This window comes from Haemorhous mexicanus, chromosome Z (genome assembly GCF_027477595.1).
Source record: "Haemorhous mexicanus isolate bHaeMex1 chromosome Z, bHaeMex1.pri, whole genome shotgun sequence".
NCBI lineage: Eukaryota > Metazoa > Chordata > Aves > Passeriformes > Fringillidae > Haemorhous > Haemorhous mexicanus.
This window is the reverse complement of record NC_082381.1, coordinates 63,529,698-63,554,434: the sequence shown is the minus strand read 5'-3', so window position 1 is coordinate 63,554,434 and position 24,737 is coordinate 63,529,698. Positions and strand designations below refer to the sequence as shown.

Genomic DNA, 24,737 nt, shown 5'->3' with positions numbered 1-24,737 from the left:
TCTCATATGCTTTCAGTTCTTTCATATAAATTTTTCATATTTTTGTCCTCTCAAATATCTAAAGAGCTGAGAAAGTTACGGTTTTGTTAAGGACTAGCATGCATAAAAAGAGGAAGTACATTTAATTGCAAATGCATTTGAAGGGTTTTGAACAGCAAAGGTGGGTCGCTCCTTCCTGCTGCCATGAAGGGCTCAAGTATTAGAAATCAAGCACTGAGTAACTTCACTTAAGGAAATTATAATTTATAACATTTACATATCTGTATAATTTATAACACAGCAGGGCAGCTTTGGCTCTAAATTTACTAAACACTGTAAAACTCTGGACTGAAGCCACTTCCTTTTTTAATATGATACGAAAGCATGAATGTGGGAATCTGTCATTCAATAAACTTACAACCTAGTGATAAATAATATGTTTACAACTTTACTGTGTTTACGTAAACCATTAAGGACATATTCTAAGACCAAGATACCTACTAAAAGCTTAAACACAATGGTGGGTCATCCAGTTAGGAGCTGTAAGAGCCAGCAAACAGACATGTCAGCCCAAAGAATCACTAATTCTGTTTCCAGCACATATAGAAATCCTGGGAGAAACTAATTAGGTGACAGGGAAAGAGAAAGCTACTTATAAACTAGGACTGAATTTGTATGAGTCCATTTTGCCTCAATGCAAAATGTAACAGCTAGCACAATCTTTTATGCTACTAGCAGTTACTTCTAGTTAAGTATAAACACCAAAGAACTCAACACTACTACAACTAGTAATCTCCCAAGCAAAAAATAATGGAAATAGTTTCCCAAGCTTTTTCCTAGAGCTACTCACAATATATCATTTTTGGAATAAAATGCTAAAATTCTTGTTAAATACAAAAGAATAAAGGACATTACAGAGCAAAGGACATCCTGGACAGGACACACAGTGACTAATAAATATTTTGCAATATTCCTTTGATGCAATATGCTGGATCTTTTCAAGGTCCTAGAACTGGTTTCAGAAGATTAAATGGTCTGGCCTGCAATTCAGACCATACATGCCATTATAAATTTTCTGTACACATAGTGCTTTGCCTCTGTAACTCCTGAAGCTGAACTTCAACTTTTAAAAGCTGAACTTCATAACTAAATTCCCCCTTAAAGGGCAATTGTTAGCTTTCAACCCCCTCCTGCAATGAAACTCTCCAATTCCTCCACTACTTTAAAATACCTAAACTATTTTCCCTCCTTGCTTCCAATTAGGAGTTATACTAAAGTCCTGCCCAGACTAGAGTCCCTAGAAAGTTTTAAGAACAGTTGCAGACACTTTCTTAAGAGATGTATGTATATCCTGGTAGATTTGTGGGTCCTTGACAAAGGCAGCTTGAATCTATATTTCAAAATTAGCACCTGGGGTTTTAAAACCTATACAATTGGTTAACAGCACAGAGAAGATACACTCCGTTACTCATTTGGGGATTAGAATAAGAACAAGCTAAGTAAGGATAAAACAATGTGCAGTTATCATTTGGTCTCCTGTGCTCATTCTCCTCAGCAAGGTGACTTCTGAAGATGGGATTAACTAGCTTGCCTCCATCTGGGCCAAAAGGTATCTTCTGTCTGACTAAAACTAAATGCTAGAGATCACAAAGGAGAGTGAATACTGCATTAAACCTTCTCTGATGCCATTTTGATGTTCTTACTCTCAGAATTCCCGAGATACCATTTGCAATAAAAATGATAGTGCCTGAACTGCAAAATCACGTACTCAGCAGAAAGAGCAGCTCTAATTTCCACCTGCGAACTCATGCTAAGAAGGCTGTCTAGATAGACAGTAAACTCTTTACACTTCACGAGTACCAAGAATCCAGTGGGTATTGGACCAAGGTCAAACAGCTACAAGGATCCAGCAAATCAAACAGAAAGGTGCCAAACACATGTGAAACAGCAACACTTATGCAAGCATGCAGTTCATCAGCTGCTACTCATCTTCAGAGTTCATATATGCCTAATAATCCCTGCAAAGATCACTTAAAGCTGAACAATAATTAAGCTACTAATCCACAAGCATCTCCTATCACGAAAAATTTAAGAGCAACTGCTTGAAAACAAACAACCCCTAACTCCCTCAAAAAAATATCTCACAGATCATCACCAAACAACCCTAAGATAGCAAACCAAATGGAGCTGGAATACATTCCTTAGCTAGTTCCATTATACTCCACTGAGAACTCCTATGAACAAAGAAGTAAACATGACTTCTACAACTTGAAATTCAAAGAGTACCTGCCACTCAGACTTATTTCTACTCTCATTAGGAACATTGGTCATTAATAGAATTCATAGTAAAGCAGCTTCGCAACTGGCAAGACAGCAGGAATTTATTCAAAGAAATGAGTAATTTTAACTAGTCTTTAGTCCATAACCTGAATGCCTGGAGAAGGAATCCTATAGAAAAAGCAAATGATTTTAAATAGTAACTGGTAGATTATTTTAGAAGAGGAGTCATCTGAGAAAAGCTAAATTTCTTTCTGAACTGACACCCATACCCATTTTCAGTATTCAAATACATATTTTATGTTTTTCTAGTTTTTGATCAGACCAGGAAAATTACTATATCATTGGAGGAAATCATATTATCAAAGAACAGACCGAAAAGCAACTTTTACCTTGAACTAAGTAAAAAAAATACAAATAGATGCATTTTATGAAAGAAGTGTATCAGGACGAGGTATTTACGAAATAAAAAATTCATGTAACAAATAAAACTTCTCACTGGAACTAGATCATCTTTAAGGTCTCTTCTGAGACTATTTCACGATTTTATAATACTATGAAGTTCTGTACACCACACTTACCTACTGTTTTCTGACAGAAACTCTTTATGTGAATGCATTATACATGGTATGATGATGCACTGAGGGGATGTGCATATGTGTGCATATAGGGGGTGGGGTGTAGAAAATCAGCCAACAGAAGCATTTTATTGATGCAATCAGAGCACTGCAATAGTTCTTAAGTCAGGCCTTTACCATGTTCTTGTTTATAGGTATGTAAGCTGGCAGCAAGCTAAATTTAGGAAGACTGAAATATAACATTTCAAAAAATATGAACTGAAATAACAGGGATTCAAAGTAGGACATCTCTATATTCACAATAAAGAAAAGTTTCATTGAAACATGTTGAGGTTGTGATAATTATGAGAAATCCAAAATTTTACTAACTTAGTAACTCTTTATTTCCCTACTACAGCTTTCACCCATATCAGAAACACTTTCAGTATGCAGAGGACAGCATTAAGAACAAACTTACCTACAGTAGCTCTAATTAAGGGGGAGGAATCGCCAATGTTGTTCAGACATTCACTTTTAATGAAGTCAGTTACCCCATTTGGAAAGTTGTGAAAATGTGCTTTTACATTATTCTTCAAGATAAGACCACTCAAGGAACGTGTTGGCTCATCTGCAACAGAAAGTTATTACAGTCAATCTTCAATCAGCTCACAAAAATAAAACAGATTTCCAGAAAATGCCACAAGATCAAAGCTTATATATAGATATTAATCTTCATTTCTTTATCTCTCCTTCCAGCTACACCCATCAATTCACCTAGCAAACCTTTTCAGGTTCAGAGTACACAGATTAATTACCAACCATATAAAGTTCAACAAGGCTAAGTGCCAGATTCTTTGTCTGGAGATGGGACAACCTTGGATGTGCAGACAGACTGGGGAATGAGATGCTGGAAAGCAGTACCACAGAAAGGGACCTGGGGGGTCCTGGTTCATGGCAAGTTGAACATGGTCAGCAGTGCCCTGACAGCCAGGAGGGCTACCTCTGTCCTGGGGACATCAGGCACAGCATGGCCAGCCGAGCAAGGGAGGGGACTGTCCTGCTCTGCTCTGCACTGGGGCAGCCTCACCTCGAGTGCTGGGGGCAGTTCTGGGTGTCACAACAGCCTCATGTAAGGCTAGAGAGTGTCCAAAGGAGCGCCATGAAGATGCTGAAGGGCCTTGAGGGGAAGCCGTATCAGGAGCAGCTGAGGTCACCTGGTCTGTGAGCCTGGAGGACACTGAGGGGAGACCTCATTGCAGTCCTCATCTTCTTCTTCTGAGGGGAAGAGGAGGGGCAGGCACCGATCTCTTCTCTGTGGTGACCAGTGACAGGACCCAAGGGAATGGCCTGAATTTGTGTCAGGGGAGGCTCAGGTTGGATATTAGGGAAAGGGTTTTCACCCAGAGTGTGGCTGGGCACTGGAACAGGCTCCCCAGGGAAGTGGTCACAGCACCAAGCCTGACAGAGTTCAAGAAGCGTTTGCACGATGTTCTCAGGGACATGGTGTGACTTTTGGGGTATCCTGTGCACAGCCAGGAGATGGACTTGCTGATCTTTGTTGGTCCCTTCCAACTCAATATATTGTGTGATTCTGTGATACATTTCTGTTTATACAAAGTTAGAATATTGAATTACAAACTTTACATTTTAAGAGAAAGTTTTGAATAGACATATAAGCAAGGAACAGATCTGAAGTCATGCGATACAAGAAACTCAATTAAAGATGTTTGTCAGCCAGAGACATTCAGACCTTCTGATTATACTGACAGGCTTGCTGCAATACTCTTACTGTAAGGAACTGGTAACAAAGCCCGTTTCACCACAGGAGGATATGGAAATGATGTAGGGACCGTGCAGTAAAACCTCTATCCCTATTCCCACATTAATATAGAGATCAATTTTTCTAAGAAGTAAGGCATTTCAATCCCTTTAGAAATGCAAAATTCTGATCTCTTAAATTAATAGCTAGAGGAAGCACGAAAAACATCTTTAGACAGTGATAACAGGAAAGGATTACACAGTATGAGCTAAAAAATAAATGCAATCAGAACTGGCCTGAGTTGAGTAAGAATTTAAGTTCAGGCAACACCTTGAGTTCTGTTCACTGAGCTTCCTCTAAGTTACTGGGCCAGGTAGAGGAATGGAAAAAAACGGTCTAGATTTTTCATTTCTAGTGGAGTAGATTCATGTTTTGTTCTTAACCAAGGGCATGAGTAACTTAGTATTACATCTGACATATGTACATGCTGAAAGATCTGAATGTTCTATATAGAAGGTGTTAGTTTGCAATATAAACAAAATTAAATTTAGTTTACAGCAACCCTAATAGCAGCGGAAGCTAATTTTAATGAGCATTTAGCCACTTATTGAATTTTTTTCTATGAAGTCCTGATTTGGGCAAAATAAGGAATTCCTTTGCGCCAAGAATTAGTCTACACAGGGATCTATTCCAGCCCTTCAAAACTATTATTAACCTAACAGAAATTAGCAAAATAAGAGATACAATTTTCAAATATAAATACTTTAAAACTAAAGCTACTGAATCACAACACCAAGACTCTCACAACACTGCAATGTCTGACTGACAGACATTGGTCACTTGATAACAGAAGAGAAATAGAGCTTTTCAGAAGATAGGGGATTGTTTGGCTGATCGGAAATTAAAATTAATTTGATCAGCCAAACAATCCCCCATCTTAAAAAAAATTTGAATCAACTGGTTTTGAGTGCCAAAACCAGAGTGCCTTCATAGACTTTTTAGTCTTGTCTCTTATGTATATATTTCAGTAATAAAGAAGCATTAGTTAGAATGCTCTGGAACTATAAAGGTATTGATACAGAAACAAACACATCCTTTAGAATTCAGTAACTTTATAAACCCGGAAGCCATCCAATTAATATATATTTGAGACAATTCCACAACTTTACCTACACTATATGATTTAAATACCAACTTCTAAACAACATACAAATAAAACTCACTTCACTTGCACAGCACTACATTTGCCAGCACCTCTTCTGGGAGAAGGAGGGGAAAGGAGGGTTTATTATTTTAAATTAAAAACTAAAGACTGTATGCGTGGACAAACTTCTCTCAGCCTCATAACTTAGTTGTGAGCCATCACAAGTATTACTATAGTTACTTGGCAAGTCAAATCAAGTAATTTTAAAATAGCCTCCAAATTAAAAGTAAAATCTTCACATCAATTCTTGCACCAGTAAAGTATGTCAAACTGATTGCTTTACATAACTGCCATCCACTGGTAGGTACACACATCTTTAAGAAATTCAGTCATTCATAAATTGTTATGATGATTTAAAATTGTGCCTGGGGAGAAAAGAAGCCAAAGGAATCCTTCTTTAATTTCCATGTTTTAAAATTTTTGCAAACCACAAAAAATCATTACTGTTAACAGCCACAGACACCAAACACAATAGTTACTGTAACTCCTTATCATCCAGCACTATCTTCTTGGCATGAAAGAAATCAGTGAGAACCAAAGTCTGATTAGAATATAGTAGGCTAGTCACTATTAGGATAAACTCTAGAATGAAAATATTAAACACTACATTATGGAAAAACATTACTCCATTAGAATGCCTGGCTACAGCTACAAAAGGGACAAAGCAACAGCTTCAATTTAATCAAGCAGAGATACACACATATTAAGTTACTTCTGTCTAAACCAGACGGATTAGTCAACCAGTTTAGACAAAAATAAAGATCACATGCAGGTGAAACTTCAGGACCATTTTTTCTTCACAAACTATTCTACGGTATGCAGAAGTATGAAATATCTTTAATCCATTCTTTTAGCCAAGAGAACAGAAAAACTGTTGTCTTGTCTAAAAGACAAAAAAACCTATTCTTCATAGAAACTGATTATCCCACATATCTGCAACAAAGATTCCATGGGATTCATAATGGAAGTGGTACCTCTGACAAATAAAAAAGTAACAAAATGAAAAAAAGAAGAAAAATATTTTAAAAAATCAAAACCAATTATCAAAGGTTTGAGAGGTGACAAGCAGAAATCGCAAAGAACTTTGTGCTAAACAAACACCAACCACTTGAGACAGAGAAGCAGCCCAAAATCTGATATCCAAGCACTAAAATAAATAAAGATATAACACCGCATCTTAAAGTCTTAGTTTAAGAAAAAAATTTCAGGTATGACTGGACAAGGTTATTTATGGAATGCAGGCTGTTCAACGACTTAACAGCTACACTGTCAGAAGATAGTAATATAGGTCTGGATGGAATTCTTGCTGTAACACCAAAATTACTGGCAGATGGCTTAAGAGCTGAGTAAGACAACCCTTGGTTTTCATAGGTTTTGTGATTAGTTCTGTCAGCCATATGCTTCTCCCATCAAAAAACATCACTGTCTTGTCTCCTTTTGTCTCAGTCAACTTGGAAGTAGAGAGTTGAAAAGAACATATAGTACAAGAAAAAGAAAGAATGTGAAGCAGACCTCTGGTATTTAGTATCATCTTTGATGCCAAATTAGTTCATCAGCTGAAGATTCCCATCTCATATTGCCTCACTTTAAAATAAAACCACATAACAATTACCATTTGTTTCTCAGTAAATTTTCAATTCTGTTTTAAGATTCCCATACTAGCTCCAAATCTTAGTACAGACAGAGCAAATGGATGCATAGCTACGTTACACAAATTATTTTAGGGTTACTAAAGTGCTTTTAAGAAACAAAGTGTGTCCTCAAACAGCCACATTTCCTCTACCGAGGGTTTGTATGACAAAGGCTGCATATGTGGAAGCAACAAGCTTTTTGGAGCCCACCTGCAAGCCCAGGTAAGCACATGCTTCACCATGCCTTTCAGAACCATAGAACGATTTGGGTTGGATGGTACCTTAAAAAGGTTATCTTATCCAATGTCCTCACCATGGTCAGGAACATCTTCAATTAAATCAGGATACTCATGGCCCCATCCAATCTCACTTGGAATGTTTAAAGGGATGGGGCACTCACTACTTTCTAGGCAACCTGTTCCAGTGTACTACAACCCGCACTGTAAAAAACTTCTTCTGTACATGTAACCTAAACCATCCCTCTTTCTTAAAGTCATTACACCTTGTCCTATCACAACAGGCCTGGCTTAGAAGTTTGTCCTTGTCTTCCCTATAGGTCTTCTTTCAGGTATTGAAAAGCTGCAATAACATCTCCTCAAAGCCTTACTTCTTCCATGCTGGATCACACCAGTCCTCTCAGCCTTTCCTTATTGCACAGGTCTCCCAACCCCCTGATGGTCCTTGGAGTCCTCCTCCAGCCCTGTTCCATGTCTTTCCTGTGCTGTGCCCCTACTTCCACTGTCTGTGCATTTCCTTCCTGCCCTTTAGTTTGATGAGCAGGTGAAACATAATTTGCTAGGACGGCTAAAAGAACTGAGTGACTGGGATGAGAACATATGTCCATTCACAAGCTGTGATATAATGATTTATGAGCATGGCTATTATTTTGCTGTGATATCTTGTGATATTGGCAACATTAGATGTGAAATTGAGACTTTTTCTAAGGCAGAACTGCCTGTCAGTCTTCATCTTAAAAACCTGTAAAGTCTTTTTCAGAAATAAGTTGTCTTTCTGTGTTTTAACTATCAATATGGATTTACTAAGTACATATACAAAATGTTTATTGACAATGACTAGCGTCACAGTTGCACAAGAAAATTTTTGATGTATTAATAAGACAGACTTAAAAGAGATAAAACCAAAAAAATAAGAATCCCACCAGAACTATGTAATATGGGAAGCAGAGAATGAACAAGAACTGTGTAATATGGGAAGCAGATAATGAACAATTTCTTTCATCCTAATATATAAGAATACAGCACAAAAACAGCTTCACAAGCTTCCGAGCAGAAAAATAAAATCCTGGTTTTTTTTTTTTTTGGTTTTTTTTTTGGTTTTTTTTTTTTGATACTGGACTGTGCCTTAAGTGTAACACTTCTGACATAAATAAATATGGTTACTATCACGTCAGGAGTGGAGTGATGGTATTTCAAAATATTCAGTGTATGTCAACACATAAATGACCTTGAAATGTAGTGACTAGACTGAAGTTAATCAGTGCTCTCCATTGACTTATGTGAGTCATGGAAAATAATTTAATTCAATTGCCTAAGCTTAGGAATGTCTGTAAGAGACCAAAACAAAGTTGGAAATGTTCTGCTGATACTGACTTTTGCATATTTATTCAATAATAAGTTATGCTTCTTAAGATGATGCTGTAAATAAAATTGAACTGTGGACAATATGGACGAAGTATTGAACTGCTTACCAAAAATAAACTTGTTGGTTATTACATATGAGTGTATATGGCAAGGTTTTGGTAGCAGAGTGGGACCTGCAGAGGTGACTTCTCTGAGAATCTTCAAGAAGTGTCCCCCAAGTTCAACAGAACAAGTGCCAAATGGCTCCAAGATGGATCTGGCTGCTGGCCAAGGCCAAGCGCATCAGCAATGGTGGCAAAACAGCAGAGGAGGAGGTGGCCACCTCTTTATTCTCAAGATGGGACTTACGGAAGTGGCATGAATCTGAGCCAGGCAAGGTTTAGGTTGGATATCAGAAAAAGGATTTTCACCACTAGGGTGGCTGAGCACTGGAAGAGGCTCCCCAGGAAGTGGTCACAGAACCAAGCATGACAGAGTTCAAGAAGCATTTGGGTAACAGTTTCAGGCACACTGTGATTCTCTTGGGGTATTCTGTGCAGGGCTTAGCTAGACTCAATGATCCTGACAGGTCCATTCCAATTCAGCATAGTCTATGATTCTCTGATTTAAGAAAGGAAAAAAATTACTGTACAAGAACAATTGTAACCAGAGTAGAGAGAAGTATGAGAATATGTAAGAGAAACAGCCCTGCAGACATTAAGATAACTGAAGGAGAGGCAGGAGATGCAGCCCATGGAGGTTCATGGTGGAGGAGATATCCACCTGCAGCCAGTGCAGGATCCCACACTAGAGCCCATGGATGCCCAAAGGAGGCTGTGACCCTATGGGGAGCCTGCACTGGAGCAGTCTGCTCCTGAAGGACTCCACTCCGTGAAAGACATCCACACTAGAGCAGTCTGACAAGAACTGCAACATGTTGAAAGGACTCATGTTGTAAAAGCCTGTGGTGGATTTTCTTCTGTGGGAGGGAACCTCTCACTTGTACATGAGGAAAGTATTAGGAGCGCTCCCCCCGAGGAGGAACAAGTGGCAATAGAGAACATGTGGTGAACTAACAAGAGATCCCATTTCCCGTTCCCCAGTACCACTGGGGGAGAGGAGGTAGAGAAAAGTAGGAGTAAAGTTAGGCCTTGGTGGAAGGAAGGTGTTTTTAAGATTTGGCTATATTTGTCAAAAACCTAATCTGATTTGATTGGTCATAGAGAAAACTACCTCCCCAAGCCTGTGACAGTAATCAGCGAAGGATCGCTCCCTGCCCTAAGCTCAATCAGGGGACTTTTGTTATATTCTCTCTCCCATGTCCAGATGAGAAGGGGAAATACAGAGCAGCTTTGGCAGGGATATGGCATTCAGCCAGGTCAACCCACTACAATTAGTTTTGGAAGGTTTTGTATTCTAACTAATAATTAGAACATGTCAATCAATGGTGAATTCTGTATACCCCTACAGACTTGCAAAACAAAAAAAAAAAGGTTAAAGAACTAATTTTCCTGTTTCACTTCTACTTTCAGCTTCTCTATCAATAATCTCCACAACCTGGTTGTCCCAGCACTTTTCCTCTCTCATGAAGTCGTGTTGTCTCCTGATTCAGCAGCTAAACCAGTCCCAGAATTGTATCAAGAGCAGAATAATCATTAGTAAGAAATTGGGATTTAGCATGATGAGAACACGATTCACTGCAAGGACCCAAACTATACAACAGTGCTGTAGTTTAAGAACATTTCAAAAGTAATATTACGTCTCTGGCATTTACTTTTTGGGGGTGATGAGGAAGATGACAACGTGGACTTTTGTGCTTAGTCAAGTGCACAGGAAAAGGAAACTATGATGTTCCCAATGGAACTTGCTTAGACAGCACCTGGCAGTGAATGAATACAGATTTAGAGTCATTAAGCTATCTGAAGAAATTGCCTTGTCAGATGAGTAGAAGTTTTGGCACTCTCTGAATATATCAAAGGTGAATCTTTAAGATATGTGATAATCTGTTATTTGAATAGCTGCTGGTACACAAGGATTACCTGAATGAGTAAACTAAGACTGTGTTATCAAAAAGAATAACTCAGAATCCTATTCAAACTGCTGAGTATTGGGAAACACAAAATGCAGGATAGAACACTGGTGCTGTACAGGGTGCAGCATAGTGGAAATTTTGATTACTTTTCCTTCTGTCTATATCCTACAGGTATAGCTTAACAGAAAGCTGTGTGGTAGCATGCAAGTGTAAATGTTCTAAGGTCAGACTGCTTTGTTTCTCTGATACCCTTACGAGCCAGTAAAGCTTCTTCCCCTAATGAAAGGACTTAGGAAATAAACAGGAGGTTTTCCTTTCATTAAGTCTGTACTCAAGTGTGCTTCCATTTTTTTCCCCTTCCCTTCCTTCTGGCTGACTTTTCTGAACAATATCATCAGACATTTAATTAGGCTACACTCTGCTAAACATCAGAACATAGGTTTGGCACAACTGGAGGTGTTCTTCCTAAGCAGCTGTGTATCCAGCTAAAATAGGAAAATAAAGAGCACAGACCATTGAATTGCTCTGAATTCAATACACTTTCATACATTTAATATTTTATTATTGTTATGATTTTAGGACCTTAGATTTTTTAAAAAACTTGGTTACACTAGAGTTCTTACCCGGAAGGTTAAGAATACCAGTGAAAATAAGACTTATCTGAGATGCTTTGCTGGGTGACCATGCTGTTCTTCTGAGCAATTAAAAAATCTATCTTTAGTCTCTTTAGTTTTCAGTTTCCACCTATGACTTCATCAGTCTTCTTTCTTTATAGGGGAATGATCACGGGGAAAACTGGGAGCTCTAATCATTTTGCAATGTTCAAAGCTCCTGAGACTTACAGCTTGCCAGTCAGAATTTTCTCTGATCAGTAGTATATCTACTGACTCAGACAAAAACATCCATCACTTGAAGTTACATGAATGCTTTTTCCTTGGAGATATCAACACAAAAATTAGTCCTGTTGAATCTACACTTGCTTGAACTGCCAGTGTGTGACACTTCAGATGAAGCAGACAACTGCTATAGGCCAAAGCAGTTATCAACCCCCTACCCAGTCTGAGTGCAGACTGCAGTCATTGTTACCTGGGATTGAGTGCTCCCTTAGCAGATTTGCAGATGACAAAGCTGAGCAGCGCAGCTGAACAGCACAAAACAGAAGGAAGGGATGCCATCCAGAGGGACCTGGACAAGCTTGAGAAATGAGTCCATGAGAATCTCATAAGGTTCAACAAGTCCAAGGGGAGGTGCTGCCCCTAGGTCAGGGCAAACCCGGATGAGTACAGACTGGGAGAATAAACCAGTGAGAGCAGCCCTGTGTAGGACTGGAGTATGAAAAGCTTGGACATGAGCCAACAATGTGTGCTTACAGCCCATAAAGCCAACCACACCCTGGGCTGCATCTAAAGCAGTGTGGCCAGCAGGGTGAGGCAGGGGATTCTGCCCCTCTGTGCTGGTGAGTCCCCCCCTTCAGCGCTGCATCCAGCTCTGTTGCCTCCAGCACAGGAAAGACAATAACCTATTGGAGCAAGTCCAGAGGAGGGCCACAAAGATGATCAGAGGGCTGGAAAACCTCTCTTGTGAAGACAGCCTGAGACCTGGGGTTGTAAAGCTTGGAGAAGAGAACACTTTGGGGGGACCTCCACTGCAACCTCTCAGCAGAGAGAGCGACTTTTTTGACTGACAGATAGTGGTAAGACAAGGGAGAAGATTTTTAAACTAAATGAAGAGAGATTTATATTAGATATCAGGAAGAAACTCAGTGGGTGATGAGGCACAAGAACAGGTTGCCCAGAGAAGTAGTGGATGCCTCATCCCTGAAATTTTTCAAGGGTTAGATAAGGCCCTGAGTAATCTGATATAGTGGGTGTTATCCCTGCCCATGGCAGGGGAGTTGAAATTAATCTTTACTGTCCCTTTCAACCAAAACTACTGTATCATTCTTTGATGATTATGTAGCTCTATCATGGCACAGTCGATCCTGAATGCCCGTTGAAAGCAGAAGGCCTGAGCTTCATGGGGGTTCTAAAGAATGTGTATTATGTTATTAGAGAAGGAGAAGAAAGGAGTTTAAAACGTTTTGCAAAAGCCATAGTAATGCTTATCCTATTACTGGTATTAGCATGAAAGTGCGATGTCAAGATGCGCCTTTTCTATGGACAGCAAGGATACCCAATTCTGGAGCTGGCAAAACATACTGCGGATGCTATTATTTGTAGTATTAAAAGCATTTTGGGTTTTTTCTTCTAGGTTCCACTCTCCTGTGACATTAAAGGAAAGATGTTTAACTTGTACATGAACAGTGGTAATGGGCACTCCTTTACTAAAACAGATCTGGCGTTATAAAAATAGTTGGCTATCCAACTGCATCTGGCCCAGCATGATACTGCAAGGTAACATACATGCTGAAAATCTTTATCATCCCAGTGCCTCACAGAAAGTATGCTTTCTGAAAAGCTAGAAACAGGTGGTGATATTGCTTCCAAGGAGCCTAAATCAGACACCAGCATACAGCATTCCAAATAAGAGGCTCCTCTGAACTGTATTGAATCAAACACTGCTTGGTGAATGGAATCCCTTTAGAAACACCGGCAACACTTTTGCTTTCTGCAGGAAAACACCCCATAGGAATGCTTGATGCTGGCATTTTAAGTACACTTAGGTTTTATGTAAAAAAACAACCAAAAATCACAGAGTATGAGAGTTTGGTTTTTAAAAGAGCATACAAAGAACTAGTCATTGCAGCTTGTAAAAAAACATTAAGGAAAGGTTTGAAACAGCTGATTAAATACCTCCATCTTACACCTAAAGATTTATTTTAAGGCAAAAACAGATCTTATCCAAGACTACTTGAACTTCAGACAATGACATAGCTAGTCTTTCCTTCTATGGTCTTCAGGAACAAGAAAAGAAATAACAAAGGAGATTTCATATTCTTGATTCTGGATGTTCTAAGTAAGGAGCTCCAGGAAAGTGCTCCTGAAGCACTAAATCACATACCAAATCCACAATCAAATTCAGTTTCTTTCAAAACTCAAAATAAATAAACTGTTAGGAGAAGACTTTACTTAAACTTGCACTACAAAATCCCTAAAGAAGCATGAAAAGGAATAATTAACGAGCACACTGGGGAAAGCCATGGAATTTTTACTAACCCTACAAAATTTATTATCTGATAGTACGCATACTAAGTAAATCTGCTGATGATACTAAACTGGGAGGAGCTGCTGACTTCTTCAAAGGTGGAAAGGCCCTGCAGAGAAATCTCAATAAACCGGAGGGCTGGAAAATCACCAACTGCACGAAGTTCTAACGAGTGCCAGATTCTGCACTTGCAAAAGTGCAGAAGTGGAGATGGGGCAACCTTGGATGTGCAGACAGACTGGGGAATGAGATGCTGGAAAGCAGTACCACAGAAAGGGACCTGGGGGGGTCCTGGTTCATGGCAAGTTGAACATGGTCAGCAGAGCCCTGACAGCCAGGAGGGCTACCTCTGTCCTGGGGACATCAGGCACAGCATGGCCAGCCGAGCAAGGGAGGGGACTGTCCTGCTCTGCTCTGCACTGGGGCAGCCTCACCTCGAGTGCTGGGGGCAGTTCTGGGTGTCACAACAGCCTCATGTAAGGCTAGAGAGTGTCCAAAGGAGCGCCATGAAGATGCTGAAGGGCCTTGAGGGGAAGCCGTATCAGGAGCAGCTGAGGTCACCTGGTCTGTGAGCCTGGAGGACACTGAGGGGAGACCTCATTGCAGTCCTCATCTTCTTCTTCTGAGGGGAAGAGGAGGGGCAGGCACCGATCTCTTCTCTGTGGTGACCAGTGACAGGACCCAAGGGAATGGCCTGAATTTGTGTCAGGGGTGGCTCAGGTTGGATATTAGGGAAAGGGTTTTCACCCAGAGTGTGGCTGGGCACTGGAACAGGCTCCCCAGGGAAGTGGTCACAGCACCAAGCCTGACAGAGTTCAAGAAGCGTTTGCACGATGTTCTCAGAGACATGGTGTGACTTTTGGGGGTATTCTGTGCACAGCCAGGAGATGGACTTGTAACTTTGTGAATGAGCCCCCTTCCACTCAGGATATTCCATGATTCTTCTCTTTCCCTTAATATATTTAGGCAACTCAACTATTAGATTTATGCACTCATTAGCAGAAGTTAGTATTTTTATAATTCTTCATGTATCTGAACTTCAGAGAAGAAAATACTTTGCTGTTGTTAAGTAAGACACTATTATAGGGTATGCAGCATTTTAAAGTGCAAAGGCAGATTAATCTGACTTGATTTATGAATGGTAATGCTTGACAATTATTTTTGTATATTTAACAGTGATATGTGAGGTGACTGTACTAGAGGGAAGTGGTAGGGGAGGGGATTTTCTGTTTTAATTTAACAATTAAAACTTCTGAATCACTTTTCTGGATTAATCCTTCTCAAAGACATCTTCTTGAAATGGGTAACTGGCAAACTGACATGTAATCTCACATCACGGTCTTTTTCTTGCTCAGCCTCAATTGTCTTTCAACACCAACATGCCAAGAAAGATCCTAATGCAATGGATTCATGAAAACTGCTCTCTGGATCAAGTTTAAATTTCAAGACTTATCAGAAAACATTCACATCCAACTCATGTGACCATTTTAGATTTCAGTAATATCTGATAAAAGGCTGTTATGAATTATATGTGTAAAACTAGATTAATTATTAGTGTAATGATTACCAGAACATAAATTACTATCTGTGAAAAGCTCTGTTGAAACAAAAACTAGGGGGAGGGAGGGGAGAGAGTAAGGTAGGGACAGGACCTGTCTCCATGGTAATGTTCCAGATCAAAGTAAAGTACTCTGAATAACTAGATCATTACATGAACAAGACCTAGAACTGCAGAAACCATGTTCTTTTATCTTCAACTGGTTTATAAGAATCTGAAGTATTTTGAAAATAAGCTCAAAAGACCATCCTTAAAGCCTGTGACAACAACAGTACTAAAGCAGTGTTCTTAGTTTCAGCTCATTCACCTTCAGAGTAAAAGATCATTTTAAGGACTCTGATCTTCAAATGCAATAGCCTTACACCACTGACTGTGACCAATCAATCCACGCAGATAACACTCTGTGGAGAATAAATAGAGTTCCTATGTTTGGATGGGGTGAAAAGTCAGTCACTAAAGCACCTTCACAAGATCACAGTTGTGTAACTGTAACAGAATAGACAAATGCAATTTTACAAGCCAGCAGAAATTATCAGGACCATTATGCATTTCTCTTTATATTTTCCCATTAGTGTAAGTACCTGCTGAGAGCCCAGCAGACAAGGGCAAGAGCTGAATGCAGAACTTTACAGAAATAATGCAGAACTAACCATGTCCCATTAAATAACAGTGGACATCATCTTTTCATAGTTTAGTGCAAACCACATCCATCTCCCATTCACAAAGTTCAGGATGCTGTCTGAAATAAAAGTGTGGTGTAATTCTGGACTGAAACTAAGCAGAAAACACCAGGAAATTGATGTAGTTGTCCTACAAGAGGACAATGCAAATTAAGAAGGATGCTATTTCTGTCTATTTTAGAGTAGATGGAGAAAGAAATGTCTTACAAATCTTGATTTACAAAAGGCATAAACAAAGCAAGTTTTCATATAGGCAACTTTGGAAATTTCATCATTGTAGTCACCAAGATCTGAAACAAACTCAGTACTTCTGCTTGCAGTATGAATTGTCCATATTATGACACCTAGAGGTTGTGACCTGCCTCAGGCTTCAGATATCTTGGAGAACTGCCTCAACGCACTTTAGGCATAGACTAGAATGGGCCTCAGCAAGACAGCAAAGAGGCTGAAATTAGGAAAACACAATCTCATACTTTCCTTCAAAGAAACATACCTGGACTAGGAATGCAATAATGCTAACAAGGAAAGGGGGATATAGATGCATGACTCGGATCAAAGAAGAGAAGCTGCAGTTAAATGAGAAAAGCAAAAAGCAGAGCTGATGCTTCCCTGTTGCACAGGATTGTTTCAAACACACAAAGACCAGAAAATTATATGAGAAGCAGAAGCAACACGCACACAACACTCCAGAAAACAAATTATTAACATGATACAGAAGACTAGTGGATTCTGAGCTCACCTCAGGGGACACTGGAAGAACAAAACTACAAACCCAACACTAAGGACAGGGCAGTGTTACTACATTATCTGTGAGGTTTTTTACCTTCGAGTCCAAGAAGGAACAACTAGACTAACAGTCCCTACAAGTAATATCTTCATTTACAAATAAACTAGCAAAACAACTCTTTTTTCATTCAGAATACTTTTCAGTTAATCTGGACTCCATCTTATCTACCCAAGGAAGATCTCTAAGCACCATACTTCATGGGAAGTACACTCTAGAGATCTGTATTTAAAATTTTAATTGCTTGGGATCTTATTTTATTTCATCAGCGTGCCTACTGTCTAACTGAATGCTGATTCCTTAATAAATTTTATAGTGTGATATTTTTAACACTGGGGTTCACTCAGATTCCCAACTCTAACTTTAGAAATTTTAAAATAATCAAAACAAACAAACCCTCAACAAAAACTAAAAAGCCCCAAACAAACCCAAAAAAACCAAAAAGAAAGAAATTAAGTACTTAAACCTTGGGCTACATGCTGTAATGGCAAAGTAGGCCATGTATTTTCACTGATGAAATGGCAGCAGGGCATTCCTGCTTCCAGGAAGACCCAAGCTTAACAAGGTTTGACAGGGCCCAAAAAAATTTAAAAACAAAACCAAGAAAACCCCTGTTTACATGTAGGATTATCACAATAGGTCTTAAACCAGTAAGTCATAAGCATTCAGAAAAAGAAGCTTGATGGAACTAAGACTAGAAGAAAAGAAGGTAACAGTTTTTTTCAACTGAATAGTAATAGTGCTAAAATAAAGCATATTTCCTACACATAAGGTTTACCTTAGTATCTTAAAGGCAGAGCTCAGTGAAAGCCAGTTTTGTAAATGAAGGGCTGTAGAAGTTTTCTTGCAAAGTTAACTGTCCACACAGGCGTAAGACTCAGGTCAAAGACAAAGCAGCGCAATCCTCACTGCAGTAGAATGATACTATTTAACACACATTTCAACTAACCAAATGACAGAATTCCCACATTCAGGAGCTGTCACCTAAATGTATCCTTAATCACCATTTTCTCAGAAGTTTCAACAGTAGCAAATACTGAATCAAAGCTCAGTTCCATCTGCTACCAAGCCAAGATCTTTTTCTCATGGACTACGAAAACATCTTAATTTTTATTGAAAAAGCTGTCAAATATGTTATAAGCCCATTTTCATTGCTCCTTCTGCCGGAATAGTATGGACACAATAAAAACAAACTTCTAATAGTATGAATATCCATGCTTTGGTCTGTGGCAAGGCTGTAGAGACAAACAGCCAACAGAACCCACTTCAGGAGGGAAGAAAACAGAATGCTTTCTCAGCTGTACTGAAGTCAGGTATCTACTGGGATGAGTCTGTCCAAGTATTGTTGCTGCTGACCAGCAGTTCTAACAGTCTCATTACCTTACTTGAGCATGAGGGAAGGTCAAGGGCTGTTGGTTGGATTCAAAGCAAATCAAATCAACAGTCTGCTGCCATTCTCCTGCCATTCTTCATTAGTCCTACTTAAGCAAGGTGACAGAACTCCAATATTTAGAACTTAGAATTTGGCAAACACTATGAAAAATACCAACCAGACCTTCATGTTTTGCAAACTTCCAGAAACAGAGATACAAAGGTAAAAAACAGTTGCTTTGGACAAAAGGTTATGACCCTAAAAATGTCATGATGCTGGACAATAGCATCACCAAAGTAACAGATGTTCTTCAACAGTCTCACAATATACCTGATGTATTTGTGAGAGTCATCAGTGCAATCTGATCCAAAACACTGCTCCCTGGAACTTGCTGCTTCTTCCCAGCTTGCTTGGCCCCTCAACCTGCTGCAACTTGCTATTTCCCCCTCAGATAAAACAGCATTACACTCCATAACACCTAGCATCTCCTATTCTTTATCAAACTCTACAGAGGTCGATGTGATTAAACATAAGGAAGGGAAAAGATGACTACTGAATAACCAAAATAGTTCTGTTAGAAAGGTAGATCTTGACATACCACTAAACACGAAAAATCTACAACCTCAGGCTCAATGGTGAATGAAGAAAGCAAAATCAGGAAGGTGTGTAAGTGTCAGAAAACAAATTCATGGACCAAAAATAAAAAAGGTGAAAAATCCTTCTTGTCACATCCTTTGTATAGATTCCATGTCCCACTCCTGGAACTGCTTTGCTTTAAACTTTTCTGGTAATGGTATAAAGGACATGGTATCTACACTGGCACCTTCTTCAAAGATACAGTATCCTGGCTGACTCAAGTCTTGAAAATGCTCTCAGATTTAAGAGACTTTGCAGATTATTAGGTGACTTCTTGAACAGAACACACAAAAGCATATAGATATACTCTAGCCTTGAAACAGGAAAATATACTTTCACACTCCTCTCAGTTTCTCTCCTCCTGAAGCAAGCTGATACAACCAAAATAGTACTTAAAATGTAGACAAACATTCTTGACAATTCGTTGAACGTTACAGGGCCACACCTAAGTAAAATCTAATTAAAAGGGAAACAGCAAGGATCCACAAACAAAGACGTGAAACATCAAATGGCAGAAAAAGCATTAGTAGCAGAACACTAAAGAAAAAAAACCTAGAAAACTACTTGAACAACCAAACCCAATTACAAACATATGTAAAGAAACAGATGTGCTAAAGCAGATCTTGAAACAAATTTTCCTTTCTCTATCAAAGACACCTCAAAACAATAGCTGCAGTCCACTGAGAAGACACTCTTTCACACACCCTGATGACAAAGTAACTGGCTGAATTTACTAACTGGTAAAGGCTATACACTATGCCATATACAGTCTGTACTGATGTCCATAACAATAAAACAACAAGATTGATTTACTACAATTAAATCTTCAGAATGACAATTATGACAGACATCTTTAGACAACTCTAAATATGTAGTCTTCAAAGTATTTAGCAGTCTCATTACTACAGAGATAATTGTCATAATTGAACTTAGCAGTATGTTTTAGAATGTATATAGCGATGATTCACCATAGTTATTCCACAACTTTACTACAGTCCAATAGAGGTATGATGCTCTAACATTCTCAGAAGATTTCACAGGCCATTTAGAATGGATTCCATCCTAAGGCTAATACTGCACGCACTAATAAATTATCAGATTTTTTTCCCCACAAAGACCACGGAGTGCATAAGTGAATTCTATATGACAACGGACAGGTCAACCAACCAGAAAGCTGACTAGAGCCAGCTTTCTTTTTCTTTGAAGCAAACAATAAATTTCTTTTTAAAGGCTAAAAAAAGTAAAATAAAAGTCACTATCTTAAGAACTTACCTTCAGACTTCAACTTTGTAAGAACAAAAATCAGGTAGTTGTTGAAATCTGGATACTGATTAAGTTGTTCTAGTTTCTGAAGAGAAAAACTGTTAAGGAAAGTTGAATCTTTACATACAACATTTATAGCTTTCTGGATACAAAGATTGTTATATTTGTTATGTACTGCTACGTCAATTCAATCAGCTGTGACTATAAGCTCATGACATACAGAGCATGAAAAACCTAAAAACAGTTTCTGTAATTTTCTCACTGAAGCAATAGCTTTCAGTTATGGGGAAGTCTAAAAAATAATCCATGGGCAGACATAAAAATTAACAGATCCTTAAAGATATCCATAAAGCTGTATCACTGGAACGGGCAGCTGAACATTAACAACAACTGGGTAGTCAAATGGATCAAAAATTAACAGAAAGAAGAAGAAAGAACAAAAAGAGCAGTATTTAACAGAAACTTATTGAGAAAACACTTAATTGGCTGAAGGAATTAAGACTAATTCTTGGACCAATTTTCTTAGCAACTTCTTCACCCACTTAACTTCTCCTTTTTCATTCCATGAAACAACAATAAATTAAATTGAAAAATATCTGAAACCATAACAATTTACAACTTTATTAACAAAGAGTTTAAGCTAATGTATACTTCCCACATCATTGTATTTGACACCTGAACACCCAAGTGTGCTAAGACAGCATCATAAAGAAAGAGCATTGCAGAACAAACACAATGTTTCTGATTTTTCTACAAAAAATTATGGACTAAGTACTTTAAATTTGAAACCATTAACCACAACCCTTCTTGGACATGCTATTAAACAGCATCCTAGAACACAACAGACATCACAATTCCTTTTGTATGTGTGTGGAACCTTTACACACACACACAAAGCCTTCTACCTCTAAACTTTACTAGCCAACATGGACACAGCAGGGAGTTTTCACTATCACTTAAAAAGAATTTCAAGCATCAGTTGAAAGGACTTTTGTTTAGTCAAGTTCTATACATCATCAAGACAGACAGCATCACTTATACTGCCCATCATGCATAAATGATGCTATAGGTCTATAAACAAACACAATGTAATTAAATTATTTGAAGAAAAGCTTTAAATGTAATTTTACAATAAAGCTACACTATAAACACTGTTCCTATAAACTTTTTGATATGTTAAATACTAAAGAGGATCAGTTTAAGCTTGGGGTATTATTAGAAGACTACTTCTTTAGACTCTTCTGTTTAGGATTTTTCAAAGAAAGCAATCATATTTTAAAAATTTAGAGCACAGCTGAAAGAATAATATGATCAAGATTCAATTGACCTTCACCTTTCAGACAGGAGCAGAAGCCTTCCTGATATTCACTGCATTTGCTACAAACGTCTAGAAGTGGAGCAAATCTGGCTTAAAGCTAAACTCTTAATATAAATGTATTCAGACACACATATGTTCTTACCTACTTAAATAAATTCTCTTGCCTTCTGTGGAGACCTCAAGAAAATGCCTTAAATAAAAAGAGATCCAGATAACAAACTCCTCATAGAATTTCAGCACTTCAATAAATTTCATAGCACGGCTAGCGCAAAGAACAGGAAACAAAAGATGAGGCCTTTATTTCTTAAGGCCTATGCTTCTATCAGTCTTAAGGTTTTGCTTTCTCAATCCTTACTCCTTAAAACCTTGCTATTCATTACTTCTACAATGAAGAGTGAGTGACGGAGGTGGGGGGGGGTGGGGGTGGGAGGAGGCGCCGCGCGGGGAAGGGGAAGAAGAGGGATGGGAGGGGAAAAAAAAAATCAATCCACAACACCAACACCAAATCAAAGCAGTACAAAAAGCTACATACTGTAGAGCTCCTCATATTGGTGAATTTTAAAGAGCCGAGTTTCAGGATCAAGCTTACAGACAAATAAAAACATCCTCACCACGCACCAAAATGCGCAGTGTCAGAACCAGCAGGCCCACGAGGGCGCACAGGCAGCGGCTCTGCCAGCGGCACTACCCCCACCAGCTACGGGTTTCACCTCGAATCCCGGCGCCAGATTACTTCGAGAGGCCTCAGCTCGCCCTCTCTCTGCCGCGGGGACAGAGGGCACACCCCGCGGGGCATTCCCGAACCCCTCGGCGGGACTCGCTGGGCCGAGGGCCCCGTTCCCGCCCGGCCGCCCTGGGGGCTGGGCGGGGGAACGCGAAAGAGCGGCGGATATCGACAGAGACGCGCCCGAGCACAGGCTTTGAAAATAAATAAATAAATTTTAAGAAAAGGCTCCCTACGGTCAAACCCAAAGCGGCCCTTGTCTCTGGGCTAGCAACAGGTGCCCAGTGCCCGCCGGGTGAAGGCGGCCCCACGGCCCACAGGCCGCCTCGGCGGTTCAAACGCCGCGCCACGGCTGCCCGCTCCGGCCAGGGCTCGGCCTCCCGCGTTGCGGCGGCTCCCCGGCCGGGCCGAGCCGGGCAGGCCCAGCTGCCGCAGCGCCAGCCCCGCTGCTGAGCAGGCCACGCTCCCCCCGCCCGCCCACAGCCGCCCCCGGCCCACTCTCGGGGCCCCGCCAGCCTCGGCCAAGGATACTTGTTGCACGGCTCTCTGCGTGGTGGTGTCCGGGGACTGGGATTCCTTGAGCAGCTGCAGGATCTGCTGGAGCCCCTGTTCGTCGGGCTTCCACTCGTACTCCATCTTGGCTGCCTGGAAAACAGCAGACAACAGGCGGCCGCGGTTGGCGGCGCGGCAGGGCCCGGGCGGGGGCGGGCGGAGATGAAGAAAGGCCGGGCCAGGGAAGGGGCGCGGCAGTCCCCGCTTCGCTCTGGCTCTCGTGCCCCCACGCACCCCAGCAGCCGCTGGATAGACGTAGGACACCGACCTGCTCCCGCTGCCTCCGCGCTGAGCAGAGACTGAGTCACGACGAATTTGTGATCCGGCCCGAAGAGCCGCCTCGCGTCCTGCTGGGTCCTAGCGCCGGGCACGGCTCCGCCCGCCTGGGCCGCCTCGGGGCCGCCGGCGCCGCCGTCCGCCTTTCCCCGGTGCGTCCCACTCTGCCAGGAGCCTGCGGGCAACAGAACGCGAGCACCTCAATCCTGGCCGACGGGAAACGGTGAGCCCACGCCGCCCACCCGAGAACAGACAGAAACCTCCAGCGGACGGGACAGGCGAGGAGCGAAGGGGCGCCCCGGGCCTGGCCCAGCCCCCTGGGATAGCGCCCGGCAAGGAGTGCGAGGCTCCCGCCTTCCCACGGAAGAGAAGTGCGGGCGCGAAATCAGACCCCGGGGTCAGGAACGTGGTACCTGCTGCACTTCTACGTCATTTGGCTGAGTGCTGAGCAGATCTCAGAAGTTCCCAATTCCACGTGTAAAGAGGGAACAGGACAAAGTACGGATGGAAATAGGGGGAGATTGGGGTATGCAAACTCCAGAGAAACTGCTTTGAATACCTACTGTATCTTAAACTTAGCCTCAAAATATATCACAGGAGATCTCGAGTTAAAATTGATAATTTAGATACATATGTATATATGTCAAATATGCATTACACATGATGTATATAGTTATTTTTATGTATGATACTAACAGAAGAATACATGCTGTTTAAAACTGGTCTAAAATGTGAAAGTGAAAGCCAGTAATTCCCTGGTTTTTATAATCTTACTTTTAGTCACTGTGTAAGTACCTCACTTGACATGAAAACTGGTTTCTGCTGCAGTACAGAATTCAGTTGAAACATTGCAATCTCAGCCGTAACAGCTGTTCAGAGGCATTGACGACAGGGAACAATACTGATTCCTAGGGGTGCGTCCCAGATAATTTGCTGCATGGCTCTTTGTTTCACCTCCCCAATACTGACTGTCCAATTCAAGGTTCTAAGAAGTGTCCTTAGCTAACTTTTCTATTACTATGTGATGCTATTCTTGAAGGAGACAAAATCAGTATTGCAATTACTGCTGTAGTTATCACAGGACATTTGGGAGACTACAAAAGCTGAGCACCTCTTGAGAGTTTGTAGCACCTAAAGAAGATGAAGTCAGTAAGGCAGGTACATAAAGACATGCCACTACTTAGTAGGAAAGACTAGGCACAAGATTTACATGAGATTTTTCTGATCACGGTGAATCTTCACTCATTTCCCTCCAGTACAGGAACAAGTCCAAACAAAAGGATTTTGATCCAGACCATAAAAACTGATGTTAATGGCTCTCACTGTAAGGGCAGGAGAGATCTTTCTGGGATGCATGCACAGCTGGAACAGATGAAAGCTGAAGTCCAACACATCAAAGAAGAGCGCTAAT

At 40.5% G+C, this 24,737-nt stretch overlaps 1 protein-coding gene across 3 annotated transcripts in view; it reads right to left on the bottom strand.

The window, feature by feature from the left end:
- Window positions 1-23,474, bottom strand: part of TNPO1 (transportin 1) — a 56,859-nt gene extending 33,385 nt beyond the window's left edge. Inside the window, exons 1-4 of one of the 3 annotated variants that reach the window (XM_059837083.1) lie at window positions 23,319-23,474; window positions 23,030-23,143; window positions 20,466-20,541; window positions 3,292-3,441 (exon numbers count right to left, since the gene is read on the bottom strand). In XM_059837083.1, the coding sequence (XP_059693066.1) occupies window positions 3,292-3,441; window positions 20,466-20,541; window positions 23,030-23,134 (331 nt within the window). In that variant the 5' untranslated portion in view covers window positions 23,135-23,143; window positions 23,319-23,474. The other 2 variants (XM_059837084.1, XM_059837082.1) reach the window with 2 other exon arrangements.
- Window positions 23,475-24,737: the final 1,263 nt, after the last annotated feature.